The sequence below is a fragment of the Rhamphochromis sp. 'chilingali' genome, assembly GCF_963969265.1.
Source record: "Rhamphochromis sp. 'chilingali' genome assembly, chromosome: 4".
Taxonomy (NCBI): Eukaryota; Metazoa; Chordata; class Actinopteri; order Cichliformes; family Cichlidae; genus Rhamphochromis; species Rhamphochromis sp. 'chilingali'.
In genome coordinates, this window is record NC_137948.1 from 9379238 (window position 1) to 9394303 (window position 15066).

Consider the following 15066-nt stretch of genomic DNA (forward strand, 5'->3'; position numbering starts at 1 on the left):
ATAAAGAAACCTGTGCAAAATGTGAAAAATTTTTGCTCGTCATTCTTTTGTAACCTGGGCCCGCCCCGTGTTCTTATTGGATGGGAGATCAGTCACGTGAGGACATGCGGAACTAGACCATTTTCGGTCGAAAAGCAAAACATTCGGGGGTGGTGAATTGAGTGACTCAGTCTGCTGTAACGTTACGCCGACCTGCTGGAGTGGTTTCATAAACTACGCCGTATAAGTCGACTGTTATACCCGGGGTTTGGCACGATGCTGAGCGCCGCCGCCGCGGAAAGGAACAAGGAGCCCATCCTGGCGGTGCTCCGGGATAGTGTGCACACCGGGAGACCCCTGCTGGCTCTGGAGATCTCCTCCGGTACTGGGCAGCATGTCACACACTTTGCTCAGGCCCTGCCGAATATAACCTGGCAGCCATCTGAGTATGATCGCCAGTCTATAGTCAGGTAAACAAGAGATGTGTGCATGCGTATAAACTATGAAATACAGATAATATACTGGGACATCTGTGCACCTATATTAGCTGTTAATATCCAAGAAACGTTAGTGTTAATATTTATCTCTTATATTTATATCTGTTTTTTATTCATCTATTTATATCTGTGTTTATAATCGTACTTTTTATATACGATTGTTTTGTTGTATGTTGAATGAGAACTCATATTTCTCCTCGGGTCAATAAAGTTTCTCTGATCTGATCTAATGCAGGAAATTATAATTAATTAATTAATTGTGTTTTCACAGCAGTTCTTATCTGATGGAAAGTTTTATGCTTCGTCTTTCTAATACCACTCTACCTGCTCCAGAATGATGGCCTGGAGGGTTCCCATAATGTCTTTTGTTTCCATTAGTATAGAAGCATATAGAGCCCGCTACCGGCTGAACAATGTGAAGCCTGCCATCCACCTGGATGCTTCTCTGCCCTATCAATACTGGGGAGGAATCCAGCCAGAGAGCCTCGACCTGGTGCTCAACATCAACATGATCCATATTTCTCCTTTGGCTTGTACAGAGGTAGGACTGCTGATTCAGTGGTTCTCTCAAACTGTGTGGCATGGAGCCACTACTATAGGCATGGAGGACTAAGGGGGAAATGGAGTGATATGACTTATGAAGAGAAAAAAACAAAACAAAGAAACGTTTGATAATGCCATCTCGTTTTCCACTGATATTCAACTTGAATATTTTATTATTTCTCTTAATTAAAAAAATAGGGGTCTGGGATTTTGATGATTTTTCAGCCTGTTCACCACTTAAGTGAACTGTTGTCTCTGGGTTTATAAGAAAGCACCTTTCAAAATAACAAAATAACAAAAAATGCTAAAACATTAAAACAAACAGTTACTCAAAATCAAGTTAAAAACTATGAGTTTTTAGCTGTTTTTAATAGAGATCCCTGAGTCCACAGATCTCAGGCTCAGAGGGAGAGTTCCAGAGTCACCGTTACAAAAGCTCTGCTTCCTTTAGTTCTCAGCCTTGTATGATGCACATCCAACAGGTCCTGATGACATGACCTTAGGGACCTGCTGTGGTCATATGGATTTATAATTTAATCCTATGGACCTACAAAAGGATCATAAGTTAAAATGTGGTTGATTCCTTTATTATTAGTAGTAGTAGTAATATCGATGTATTTTGTCCTTTTCAAATGCATATATAAACACATTTCTACTAAAGAAAGTCAGCACAATTCCTGAAAGGAGAAGCCTAAATTGCTAACATAGTCAAGACATTTTTCATATTTGCTTAAACTGCCTCTTTGTAACCTTTGTTGAAAAGAGACCCCTGTGACCACGAGTGGTGTAATAGTAACCTAAATGTAGAAGGCTCTCAATCTCATACATACCAGCCGCACAACACATTGACGTTAGCTGTAACTGGCTACTATGAAGTGAGGTTCAGTTATGATTAAAGCTGTAGCAGCAAAACTGTTTTGCTTCATTTTGTGATTGTTTTAGATCAATAATTTGCTATTTCTACTATAAAATTCACCTCGTTTGGCTTGACATTGTACTCATTGGCCCTGATATTTATGGTGCCATAAGTGTAAATAATACCAACTGAAGTATGCTTGCACCACAACTCTTCAGATAATCACTTTAAGCCTGCTTCTGCACAATATCTGCCTCACTTATTTCAATAAAACAGAAACCAAAAACAAAATGTCCTCCTGCCTGCGATGTGGTTCTTAAGATGTTATCTTCTCTTAGGGTTTATTCAGAGGGGCTGGAGTAATGTTGAAATCTCAGGGCCTTCTACTGACTTATGGGGTGAGTAGCAAAACGTTTGGTGTCACAAAACATGACATAGATCACAAGCCATTATCAAGTCTAAACTTAACGTGTAATAGTGACATGTTTTATTGCTTTTCTCAGCCGTATGCAGTGAATGGTCAGATCGTCCCTCAAAGCAATGTGGACTTTGACTACAGCCTACGGCAGAGGTAATGGCATCTGTATTTTCTGGCTCTTTTACAGTTTTGTTTAAGCCAGTCATCTTACGAGGAGGCTTTGGTCGTGGATTGCCTGTCAGAACTACCAGAACATTTCCTGTTGGCCCACGGTTTTTAGCCTGCTGTGAAAAGTAAACCTGAGCAGTGATATTATAGGTCAACAGGAGTAAAGGCTCAGAATTCATGCATCATTTGCGACTCTGTCACTCTTGCTTAAATACACTGCTTTCATCACAGCATCTGAGATAGGGTGTGATAATTGACAGTCAAAAGAATGGTGGACGAGAGAGGATGAGAGTAAAAGGAGATGCAGCTAAATGTTCAGAAATAAGTGTTTGTTGATGGTCTGACTGCTGATACAAGTAGCAGATGAATTCTGAAGCGTACAGGGCTCTACTCGTCTCAGATTCATCCAAGCGATACAAAACTGATTGGACAGCACTTGACAGTGGAAATGGTTATTGAATTAGATCATACTGCGTTAGACGTTAGATTTTTTTTTCAGTGGGCTAGGCCTTCACTTAATCTCAACCCACTTAAGTATGTTTTTCATCTACTGAGGACAACACAGTAAAGTAAAAGTGTGGCAGACGATGTCCAGGGAAGAAACGCAACATTTGACGATTTCTATGGGTTCTTCAGGTTCTTTCATCAAAACAACAAAAACAACACTTAATATAAAACTGTTTAATATAAAGCTTGTCTAATGACTATACATATATATGTGTGTGCGTGTGACCTGCATTTTTGAATTGTGAACCCTTATTGTACTTACTAGTATTGATATTTGTGATATTTAAAAATCAAATGTTAGATGTCATGTTATTAATATGAATAACTCTTCCATTTGCACAGCTTTTGTAGAGATGTGGATCAGAATTTGTCCACCCTCCCACACTCTTATTTTGAATGTAATTCATTTGCCAGATAGAGACAAAATACACTGCTGACAGCACTGCTGTTCTGTTTAAAATAGTGTAGTGAGCCAGTAACATGCTGCAACAGAAAAATAGGATTCTTGTTTCTTGGTAGTAAGGGGTATATCCAGATTGCTTAGGACTCAAAAGTAGAGAAAATATATATTACCGGTATTCTTTTCAGAATTTGCTTTTGTTACAACCATTAACTTGTAACTGATTTATAAATAAGAAGAATAGATTTTTTCTACCTTTTAAGCATAAGCAATCAGGATTTAACACTTATTACACAGGAAGAAACACTGTGTTATATAGCGTAATATCAGTAAAGGGAATTCTTTGGGGGTTTACTGTCATAGTGAAGATGACAGTGAAAATTTGGCGGCAGCCCTAAATAACACATGGATAGTCTATTGTTTCTGTGTGAGCAAAGTGTCTTGAGAAGGAGTCGGTTTGACGGCCTGAATTATTGTGTCAGTTTGCTCATAGAAGGCTTTACACAGTATATTTAAAATCAACTAAGATCATCATAGTCTTTTGAAAATGTTTTTCCTTAAGCACACAGTAGAATTAATAAACTTGTATAATTTGTGAAGCCAAACTCACAAAATACATGCAAAGAAAAAATTTTGATTGTTTTTGTAATTACATAATAAAGATAAGCAAAAGTGACCAGGGGATTTTAAAAAATGTTGTTTAATTTTGCAGAAACCCAGAATGGGGACTCAGGGATATCTCGCTCCTCAATTCTCTGGCACAAAGCAATGGTTTGTACCTGGAGAGAATAGTAAGTAATGAACCCATTTAAGCAACCAGCATATCTTAAGTCAGCATGCAAAATATGAGAACAGTTTTGTAGTATACTGATTTACTGATGCCATTTTTTTTCAGGTGGACATGCCAGCAAACAACAAATGTCTTCTTTTCAGGAAGGAAAGTTTGGTGTGAAGCATCCTGATGCAGGATGGTCAAAATGCCTTAACTTGGAGCTCAGATACATTGCCAAATTTTCAAGAGCCGTAAACGGATCATGTTTTCTCCACATTTTAACACATGCTGGTATTAGATTAACTAAGTTAATGTAAACTGTTGTGCTCAAACCTATAACCTATATTCTTATGTATTGCACATGAGTTAAATTAATAAATCTCACAAACACGTTGCCTTTGTGCTATATATTCTTTAAGACAATGGCCTATTCTTTTTTTTGTTTTGTAAGCGTGAAACTGACTTGGCAGAAGTGCTTTGAAGAGGGAAAAATTAAGAGAATATACTGTACTTTATATGAAATAAAAGACATTTTTTATGAAACAAAGATGGATAAACTAAAGTGAAGAGCAGAAAAAAATAACATTAGCAAAAGTACGGTAGTTATAATACAGATGTCTATTTGTTTAGTATTACAAGCTAGGGATGTTTGCAACATGATCAACATGTGTGTCTGTTATCTTGGCTGCTGTTTTCACAATGCAAAGTTCACAAATAAGAAAATAAATCTTAAACCTATTTGAAAACAGCAATTTAGCATTAGTATTAATACAATGGGAATCAACACATCTGGAATGTTATTATATCTGTGTTGGAATAAAAAAAAAAACTCTCATACCTACATCAGCATGCAGTATTTAACTTGTTCTACTCTGTTTTGATAAATAGTTATTAAATATCAGCTTTTCTGTTGCAGTTCTGATGCTTGTCTTCATTTCAAACACATACATCACTAAAACCCATCTGTGGACAGAACGAGTCTAAGTCATAGTAAGGTGTCACAGGCCTTTTTACCCAGAGCATCATGCAGCTTTTTCAGCCTGCGTTCATTTATGGCTCTTACATAGCTGTCTGAGTGGATGATAGCCATGCCGTCCTGCACCATACCCATCACCAGCAAAGGGTTTTCCTCAACAGTGATGTTGGGACAGGGACAGCTCCAGTCTATCTTAGCAATAGTCACCTCCAAATGTTTGGTATTGAAGAAAGTCAAGCCCATCTTCTCGTCCCTCAAGACTTCTTCCAAGCTAAAACGGGCTAACCCAGAGTCCAGATCCTCAACAAGCTCTGTCAGTCGGCCCACAATAGCAAAGTCACTGCGGCATAAGCTGGGCACCATTTTCCCCTTCACACGACAGGTCTTGCAAGGCTTCCTTTTTGGTTGCGGGCAGTTGGCCTCACACTCCTTTTTGGTGTGGAAGTTGTTAGCATTCCCATGGCAGCCACCATAGACAAAGGCTTGGCACTGTTTTGTTATGGAATTCCAGGACCAGCGTGCCTCCCAAGCTTTACAGGGACCTTGAACAGCAGGCAGAGAGCAGATCCCCATGTCTTCTCTCTGGCAAGAGGCTTTGCACTCCTCATAAGTCTCAAATCGGTTTCGGCTGTCTTCGCATCCACCACTGCTAAACGTCACACAGGAGCCCAGCTTGCTGTCATAATACCAGTCAACATGACGCTCTCCACTGCACACACTCAGGTCGACTTCCGCCAGGCAATCTGCTGGAGAGAAAGGCCGTCCCATGGGCATCTCAGGATCTTCAGAGAAGTCATCATCTGACCGGCGAATAACAGACAGAGGATAGTCTGCGCGAAGAACTCCTGCAGAATTCCGTGCTATACAGGTGTAGATGCCGGTATCCCAAACCTGGGCGTTATAAATTACTAGCTGTCCAATATTGGTTATAACCACATTGCCATACATCTGATCAGGCCTCATGACAAGGCGTTCACGCCGGTCACTTTGCTTTTCCCATGTTACATCTGGTCTAGGGACTCCAATGACATCGCAGTGGAAGTTGACTGTGCCTCCAACATAGATGGACTGGTGGTGAGGGTTGGAGTACAGCGTGGGAGGCATGGGATCCTCCTGGGAGGATGTTGGGGTTGGGTGAACTGTAGTGTCTTGAGGCAGGGGGCTGGTGGGGGGGCCAGCGAGGTAGAATCGACAGGGGACCACAGTTAGAGTCACCCCCCGGATGCAAGCTTCTGCATCCATATAGCAGCGGTTGAAATAGGTGAGGCCATCCGATGCACAGGTGAAGTTGGGTTCCTTCTCACACCGATCCTGGCACTTACAGATGGGCTGTCCATCCCAGATGTCACAGGTTGCTCCCTGCTGGCTGCAGATAAAGCCCTCACAGGTAGCTGTGGAGGCGGAGGTAGCATCACCGTTCCCTTCACCCTGTTCATGTGGCAGAGCAGGGGTGCCATCAGAGAAACGAGCAGCAACACAACTGTTGAAGCCACACACATTGGTGCAGCATTTCTCAAAGTCAGCACAGTCCTGAACGTACAATATAAAAAACAATAAGCATTTTAACATTTAAATGAACAAATCGCAAAATGCTGTGATGAATAAAATTAAAATTCATAGATTAACTCACCTCATCGATGTCGCATTCCCTCTCACATGTGCTTTGTGCATCAACCCAAAGATTAGCGTTCAGCTTGTTTGGACAAAATCCTTCGTGTTCAACTTTGGTTCCTGCCACACTTTCACACAAAGAGACCTCGAGTAAATCGCAAAAAAGGAGAGTCAACAAATATGCACGTGTCCATCGTACTTTGCTTGAGTTTGGTGCACTATGGCAATTTGCACCCTTTATATGGCTATCCGCGAGGAACTGTAGGGGAAAATTACGCATATTTGACCTTTTGTATGAGTAGACCACCAAGTAATTCCATTCCAACTTTGGGTCTTCACAACAGGAATACGATTATTATCGATTTTCAAATGCGTCCGCCCTTTTTGTGCGTAAACGTGCGCTGAGTCACTTTTCTTTGCGCAGAGAGAAAAGTTGTATTCCCAATGATCAACACGAGTTCCCGTGCGCTGGACATTAAATTACCCAAATGTTTCAAAGTAATAAATAATAGGCTGTGTAAAATATTCGCCTTGGTAATCAAAACTTGTTCAATACTGAGGAAAAATCGACGTGTGTTTTGTCGAGCAGCTAGACAAACGAGCTGAACTGCACAATGAGCGGACAACGCAATATCAGCTTTTCAGCGTGAGAATGGAGGTGGAAAGGGCAGTCCCTCTATCCGCCCCCATGGTCGTCCAGTGTCTCAAACTTTTATGAAGCAGCACTATGCGCTAAGCAACTGGACAAACATTGTAAAAACATCAAAGAAAACGTGTAGTCGTGGTTTCAAGCTGTCTCACCATGCGTGCACAGACATACACATTCCGGTGAGAAATCCAATGTTAAATGTGTCCAGACAGAATTTATAGAGATGGCAATTGTAAAAGAAAAAGGTTAACTTGCTGTTTAATTTCACGAGAGCCGGTGGTTATTGTTCTTCTTCTTTGCTTTTTTGTAAGTTACATTCAGATGTTATACACGTTATATTTAAGCAGGTTCCGTGCACAAATGAAAAGGAGAAAAATGTAATAAGTCGTCGGTGGCGCAAGGCGGAAAGCGTGAAAACCAAACACGGGGCGTGTCGCATCATGTCTCGCAAAACATGTTGTTCACGTCCTCCTTGTCTAGACTTGGGTCAGTTTACTACCATCCCTCATTCACGCGGAGTTCAGAGATGCCACGGTCAGGTGGGAAGACATAAAGCGCCACATTTTCATCTCTGTGCGAATCATCTTTGTCTCGCTCCAGCTCAGGGGCAATGAGAAGCAGCTCCCCTCGTCTTTTCATTGGAAATGACCCTGCAACCTTTGGGTGACATTTGACCGCTGTGCATTCATGCGCTCCTAGCCATGTTAGACCAATATCCAAAGCTGGCCAATACCAAGAGAGCAGCTAATCAATTCAACCCCCCCACGGGATTTAATGCCTCTGACCTGACAAAGAGGACAAAAATACTCCCACAATTCCCACAGTGAACTTGATAAACGTCTGAATGAAAAATTTCCCCCCAATCTAAAGCACACAATAAATGAAAATAGAAATGCAACTTAGTTTTACTCTTTATTTTGACTGTTTTTGATGGAGATAAAATAAGAATTAAGGCTTCATCCCAATACACAGCGCTGATAGCAACAATCATTATCAAACATTTACATATAGTGCTTTAGATGTTCACCCAAGAGTTGTTAATCCATTGTTCTGGTCTCAATAAATCACATAGAACAGGAGCCAATAGCAAACATGCACCAATTTTTGTAGGCCCCCCATTAGCCGAATACATGTATTTAACCATGAAAATGCTGAAGTGGGAATTCACCAATGTTCTTTGAACGTGGAACAAAAATAAGAGTACAGATCAAAATTAAAATATTTGTTTAGATTGTTCAATTAATAAAAGAAAATATCAGTAGCCATGGTTAAAATACTTAACATCCTTTCTGAAATCTTTATCCAACCTTACATTGTGCTCGCATTATATCCACAGCACATCTGTAAAGAACGACTGTAAGTTCTTCTAGTATTCACACACATTTAACAATGCTGGGAAACTGCAGAAGTGCAACCAAATGTATGAAACTACTAAAGAATATTCCAACCACCAATTATTACAATCTCAAATATAACCACATGGCCATAGAAATGTAGGTGAATACTGTTTTACATTCAGAAATACATATCATGTATATAAAATATCTGCAAAGCAACCAAATTAAAAGATTCTTCTCACCAACGCCCGTTACAAGTTATGAAATATTAAGAACCAAGACACAAATGTTTAATGTTTTTTAAGATTAAACCCCCAAAATGAGCAAACAATCTGTACATGTTTTTGTACAAGGTTTCCTAATGAGCACAGAGCAATTGTTTAATAAGTTAACAGATTAAAACTGATCACGCTCTGGAAGGTTTAATCCAGTTAAGCAGTGATCCAAGAAAGAAAACAAGCTTTAGAGGTGTAAAATGTCAGAGCAAGTAAACAGTTGTCTGAAAAAATGAGTGATGGAGATACAGGATTATTTCAATGGGCTGAAATTTAAGTCTTGCCAACAAGCCAACTTGGCTTGAATTTTTTCAGACAGTTTTACAGATTAAGTAATGCCTCGACTAACATCATCTCTCAGTTAATAAATCCTAAATTCTCTTTAAGCCCTTGGCTGCTTGTAAAAAGATTTTCTCATGACATTCAATCTTATTTTAAAAACTATGTGAATTTTGAATAAGTTATGACAACTGAGGCTGGAAAAAAATGTCAATGATAGACAACACTGAAGCAGGTCTCCCCAAAACATTCAAAACAAAACAAGCATAAGAAATTCCTTCCCAAGACAATCACCACAGAACAAAACAAGAGCACGTAATGTATTTACAGTTTCAAGTCAGATTTTAAATACCAATAAACCTTAAAAAAGAAGCCCCTCTATTTGTTTGTAGTGTTAACCGGTGAGTTGTAATCCTCGATTCACATGTGTTGGTCCCAGGGGAATCTTATTCTACTTGATCACAGTGAGTTGCTGTAGTAGAGTACAGGTAAACGAACATCCACAAGATGGCACCAGCACGCGGAAAGAGATAACAGAAACCAACCATCCAAGTCAGTTCCCAAAAGGTCAAGGAAAGTTCACAGCTATATCCATTGCTGGCAGGCCTCTGTACTTTTCTCTGGCCTCATGACCTCTTGGAGCAACAACACTTTTAACACTGGCTCTATGGAGGAACCATCAGTCTGCTCTTTCACTATGATATCTTACAGTTTCCTTTAGGGGACAACGACGAGCTCTTTGGAGGACTCTGTGGAGGCCTGAAGGACTTTGAGCGCTTCAGGCTGTTAGCTTTGCTTCCACCACCGCTACCACCTGAGGCGGCACTGTTAGCCACAGAGTAAGAGCGTCCATGCATCATGACTGCATTCATGCCATTGGCCATGGAGAAAGACTTGAGGTGGGACTTGATGGCCACAGGGAGGGGAAGTTTGTCAATGAGGTGCACCGGTGTGCAGGAGACGATAGAACGGCAGCACAGATCTTGCAGACTGAAGACTGTGGAAACACAGGAATATGGATGAGCACGTGTCAGAGATCTGCAGTACTTATTAAGGTTTTTCATTGTATCCATCAAATTTACTAAGCAAGAGAATATTCTGCGTAACAAGAGATAGAATTAAAGATTTTTACTCCTGCAAACTTCAGTGTAAACTGTGAACATACATAAACCAGACAATTCTGAGTAGTTTACCCAGAATTAGTATCTTAACTAAGAATACTTTTAAAATAATAATCTTATATTTTCTCCATTTGCGAAAAAACACACTTGTGTTGTCATGACATTCAAAAAAACAAACAAACAACTACATAAAATTTTATTATGTAAATGAGAGTATATTTAATAAAACAAAAACTGTACAATAGAGAGCGTTTTAAATACAACATAAATAAAAATCTTAGTTTTCTTATCACAGAGCGAGCTTGATTTATGTAGGGGCACAGTAGAGACTACCCCGCAGTAAATGCTATGAAAACTATTGGCAGAAATGCAGACTGCAGATGACAATATAGAGATCACTTCTTAAGTCTTATCTCTTCTGCCTTTGAGGAAAATTAATGGCTACCTAATATTTATTAGGTCCAAGTCCCTACGATAAGCAGAGTTTCACCTTTGATCAAAAAAGTAATCCAGACACAAGTATAAATGCAAACAATGATGATGTCCACTACAGTGTATGATGTTCTGGGATTCAACACAGGATTCAGTACTGAAACTGATTTATTCACATCTGAGTAACAGAAGAAGAAATCTTGCAGCAATGCATCTACATGATCCCCTTTCTGGAAGGATTTGTGTAACTATTACACAAAGAAAAACAAAACAAAATATGTTTTCTCCCAAGTCTGGTTAGAAAAAAATAAATAAATAAAAATATAGTAACGTAACCAGCTCACCTCTATTGGGCCTCCAGAATTTCTCCATCCCATGCCTCATCAGCACGATGCGTGAAAGCTCTGTGAAGGACTCGATGACGTTGAAGTTGCAGAGCGGACTGACCTCGAAGAATGTCATGCTGTTCTTTTCTGCGTAAGCTCGTGCCTGCTCCGTTGGAACCTGCCGCTTGAAAGCCAAGTGAAGCCGGTTTCCCACAAGAATCCGGGGCACACCTGGGGCATGCTGAAGGAAACAATATAATGTCACTGTAAAACTCGACCTGTAATGTGATACATGTGGACCAACATTAATAGTGGGTGCTGCAGTGATAGGCTAACTGTTGCTTGCATGCTTGGATAAAACACTGTCTGGAAGTTCCACAGATTTACAAACCAATGAGACAGATGGTTTGTTACACAGAACCATCGAGGAGACATCCATCTATTGTAAAACCTAAAGACGTTATTATCTAGGTCCTCATAATTAACTCAACTGCCCACATCAACTGTGATTTGGCAACAAGTACATGGTTTTCAACAAGGGTTCTCTCTGGACCACCCTTACAAGGTAATAATTTAAAAATCTACACACAAATTCAAAAGTATTTTCAAACCAGGTTTCTTTTAATTGCTTGAAATGCAAGTCACTTTCTCTCCAGTCCAGTTGAGTTGTGAAATATCGGTCCCATTACCACAGGGTTTTGCTGAAAATCATGTAATGATGTCGTTGCTGTATCATCAGTCAAGTTGGGTTGTGAAACGTCCGCTATATTACCACATGGTTTTGCTGAAATACTAGTTTGTTTAAGCTTGAGCTACATTAAAGTTTTCTTCAATTGAAAAACTTAATAAATAAATACGTTACGCTGTCATACCCGTCATCAATGCAGAGACTGAGATAGATGGCCTTGTCAGTGCTGCTCGTTTTCCTAAAATTCATTTTTAAATTTGCCTCTCTTTTTTTTTTTAATTACCAATATATGTGAAGTTAATTTTGGCGCCTAGTTGCCTGAGGTTAAGGTTTGTTGCTGGCACTTGCATAACAGACAGTACATAAAGTACACACTATTAAAAGAGGTTGTAACAATTTGCCTACATAACTGAAACTGAAATGTTTATAAACAGCGCTCTGATACACACTCTGTACCAGAGATTAAAAAAAGATTTTCTCACACAGGGGACATCATGCATCTATATGTGCTTCCAGTATTTCTTTGTACTCCAGAGATTAGCTGAAGGAAATTACCTCATCAATTTCTCTGATCCAACGGTCAATGCCATCAAATGACCAGCCATTCGTGATGTCATACACCAGCAGGATGCCCTGTAGAAGAAAAACATTTATTGATTAACATAAATATTGAATTCCACAATAAGGAAAATATATATATATATATTTCTAATGGCTTTTCCAGTCACCTGTGCTCCGCGAGAGTAAGACCTGAAGATGGTGCAGAATCTGCCTTGACCTGATGTGTCCCTGTTGAAGAGGCACATAAGCACAAGCTAGAAAAATAGGCCTACTCCAGGTTTGTTCATTTCTACAGCCATTACCAGCTTAAAACACTCTGCAGAACTCTTGAAATGCCTCTTATTTCCAAGAGAGATGGGAAATGGATGCAGTGATTTTTTGTAAAGTGCATACATGGAAATACAGTGTATAATATAATGAGTTTGAAAGTCAACGTTTGGCATAACCACCTTTACTCTTAAACATAGCCTGAACTCTCTTAGGGAGTATTCTTGTAATTCCTTTAGTTCAGGTATAGTTCTCCAGGCTTTTTAGGAACATCCCAAAGCTCGTCTTTGGACGCTGGCTGCCTTTTGTTCATTTCTATGTCAACATGATCCCACACTGGTGATGACAATTTGAACAAAACATCTACATTAATCCCTCCATGAGTCTTGTTGGCATTGATTTTTAGTGCAGTTCTTGTGTAATTTGGCACACACCAGCTTTATCTCCCTGTTTTCCTGACAGCCACTCTTCCACTAAGCCCATTTCAGAAGAGGTTTTGGTGTAAAATAAATGGATCAACTGAAAGGCCAAATGCATATATCATGTGATGTGTCAGGTCTTTGCTTTCTACTTATTTCTTAAAGACATAACTTTCAGATATTATTCATCAGGTGAAAATACTTTTTAGGCCTGCTACTCCTTGTTTTGTCCTGCACTGGTTTAACTTCCTGAATTTTTTAAAGAAGTACTACACAACATGCTCCGATATGCAAGGTTTTCATCTAATCACTTTTGGAACCACCTTGTTGGTGAGAAAAATACTACTGTATGCTTGTCAAAATGTATTCTCTTTGGCATTTTTGGTAGATTACTAAAGAAATTGATTAAATTCTGTGTGTTTTGCAACAGGCTGCTAGTTTTAAAACGTGTTAAAGATACAATTTAAAATCACTTCTTTAGCAAGTTGTCTGTTGTGGAGACAACATTAGTCCAACCATTTAGTTAAAAGTCTTTTTAATGCTTGGATGATTCATAAATCAGTTTTAAATGGCTTGACATACAAAACAACAACAACAACAACAACAAACACAAAACAAAACAAAGAACAACATTCCTCTAAAAATGTGCAGGCACAAGGAGTGGAATAAACACGAGTGAAAAAGCAGCCAGTGTTTAAAGAAAACTTTGAAAGACCCTCTGAAAGCCTAGAGAACTACTGCCAGAACTGAGGGGTTGCTCAATAATTTTTCCTCATTAATATTCTTAATATTATATATTTATGTTAAAATAGTAATAATAAAAATAAAGAAATTAAAAACTTACCATAGCTCAAGTTTCACTCTCCTCCCATCCAAAAGAATTGTGGTGGTCTTGTAATCAATTCCTAATATCACACATAATCCAACACAAATCACATTACCGTTGGTCATATTTGGCTTTAAAGTCATCTCAAAATAATAAAGAAAAATCGATATTGATATTTACCACTGCTATACGCATAGGGAGACTCTACTGATCCGTCTTGCAAGCTGTCCAAGATTTCCCCCTTTCCAACATCGCTGTCTCCAACCAATAGAAATTTCAGGAGATAATCGTAGCTCTTGACAGGACTACTCTGAGTCCCCATCATCCCACGCATTGGTTCCGCTTTACAGAGAGCCTTTTAAGCTCACCAGGCATCCACTGGAGAAACCAAGCAGTCCCCGAGTGTGGTACCGAAGGGAAGACGACCGCGGCTGGGCTTAGCTAATGAGTTAGCTTGTGCACTACTTACGATTTAAGTTAACTATTACCTTTTACTTCGCACACACTTTGAAAAATGCAGCTATTTCGTTATTCCACTGAATGCAATGGAAAAACAACCCCGCGATTTAGCACTAGAACCCCAATTTAGTTCCTGTTGATGTAACGTCAATATTAACTGATCTAAACAACCACGGGTGCTAGCTGGCTTGTTAGCTAGCCAGTTAACAAAAACGACAGTAACGCATTCTACTACAAACTACAAGTACAAAATAAAAACGACTCTGTTTTGTCCTACATATAAATGTACTCTAATAAAATCAAAAGGCGATTTCTTCCCTTTGTTTATAAAGAAAATACCTACGAGGAGTATTCCACTTTGAAGCAAAACGTACATCCACAGTGTACTGTACTATGTACTATGTTGGAACTTCCTGGTAAGGAACTGCGTCAGCATCATCAACTGCGTCACATCCTAGCACGATTTAAAGTTATAAAATTACAACAACAACAACAACAAAAATTATACTTTAAATCACCATTTCCTAAATACGATACGGTTATGAATTATCCAAACATGTGGACTCGTAAAAAGTACGATATGCATCTGTATGAATACTATGAATTAACCGAACATGGGCAACTCCTGCTAAGTTGTAGCCTGTGTTGATTTAGCCAGAAGCTAAATAGAAGCCAGAAGTTAAATGAACACCGTTTCCCT

General features: G+C 39.4%; 3 protein-coding genes across 4 annotated transcripts; 1 reads left to right on the forward strand and 2 right to left on the reverse strand.

Moving 5' to 3' along the window:
* Positions 1 to 120: 120 nt before the first annotated feature.
* On the forward strand, positions 121 to 4532 carry mettl26 (methyltransferase like 26). The gene is made up of 6 exons (XM_080880366.1): positions 121 to 449; positions 855 to 1017; positions 2214 to 2273; positions 2379 to 2446; positions 4081 to 4159; positions 4264 to 4532. The coding sequence occupies exons 1-6, from the start codon at positions 256 to 258 to the stop codon at positions 4318 to 4320; spliced, it is 621 nt and encodes a 206-aa protein (XP_080736492.1). The 5' UTR covers positions 121 to 255; the 3' UTR covers positions 4321 to 4532.
* A 141-nt stretch (positions 4533 to 4673) lies between these two features.
* On the reverse strand, positions 4674 to 7949 carry wfikkn1 (WAP, follistatin/kazal, immunoglobulin, kunitz and netrin domain containing 1). 2 transcript variants are annotated; one of them, XM_080880346.1, is made up of 2 exons: positions 6747 to 7949; positions 4674 to 6544 (listed from the first exon to the last, which is right to left on the reverse strand). In XM_080880346.1, exons 1-2 carry the CDS (start codon positions 7005 to 7007, stop codon positions 5126 to 5128), a joined length of 1680 nt encoding a protein of 559 aa, XP_080736472.1. In that variant the 5' UTR covers positions 7008 to 7949; the 3' UTR covers positions 4674 to 5125. The 2 variants fall into 2 exon arrangements, with proteins under 2 accessions (XP_080736472.1, XP_080736471.1); XM_080880345.1 differs by having other exon boundaries at positions 4674 to 6646; positions 6747 to 7947.
* A 327-nt stretch (positions 7950 to 8276) lies between these two features.
* On the reverse strand, positions 8277 to 14774 carry LOC308395476 (ras-related protein Rab-40C-like). Its single transcript, XM_080880358.1, has 6 exons — positions 14088 to 14774; positions 13926 to 13986; positions 12563 to 12623; positions 12390 to 12467; positions 11165 to 11387; positions 8277 to 10264 (listed from the first exon to the last, which is right to left on the reverse strand). The coding sequence occupies exons 1-6, from the start codon at positions 14239 to 14241 to the stop codon at positions 9963 to 9965; spliced, it is 879 nt and encodes a 292-aa protein (XP_080736484.1). The 5' UTR covers positions 14242 to 14774; the 3' UTR covers positions 8277 to 9962.
* Positions 14775 to 15066: the final 292 nt, after the last annotated feature.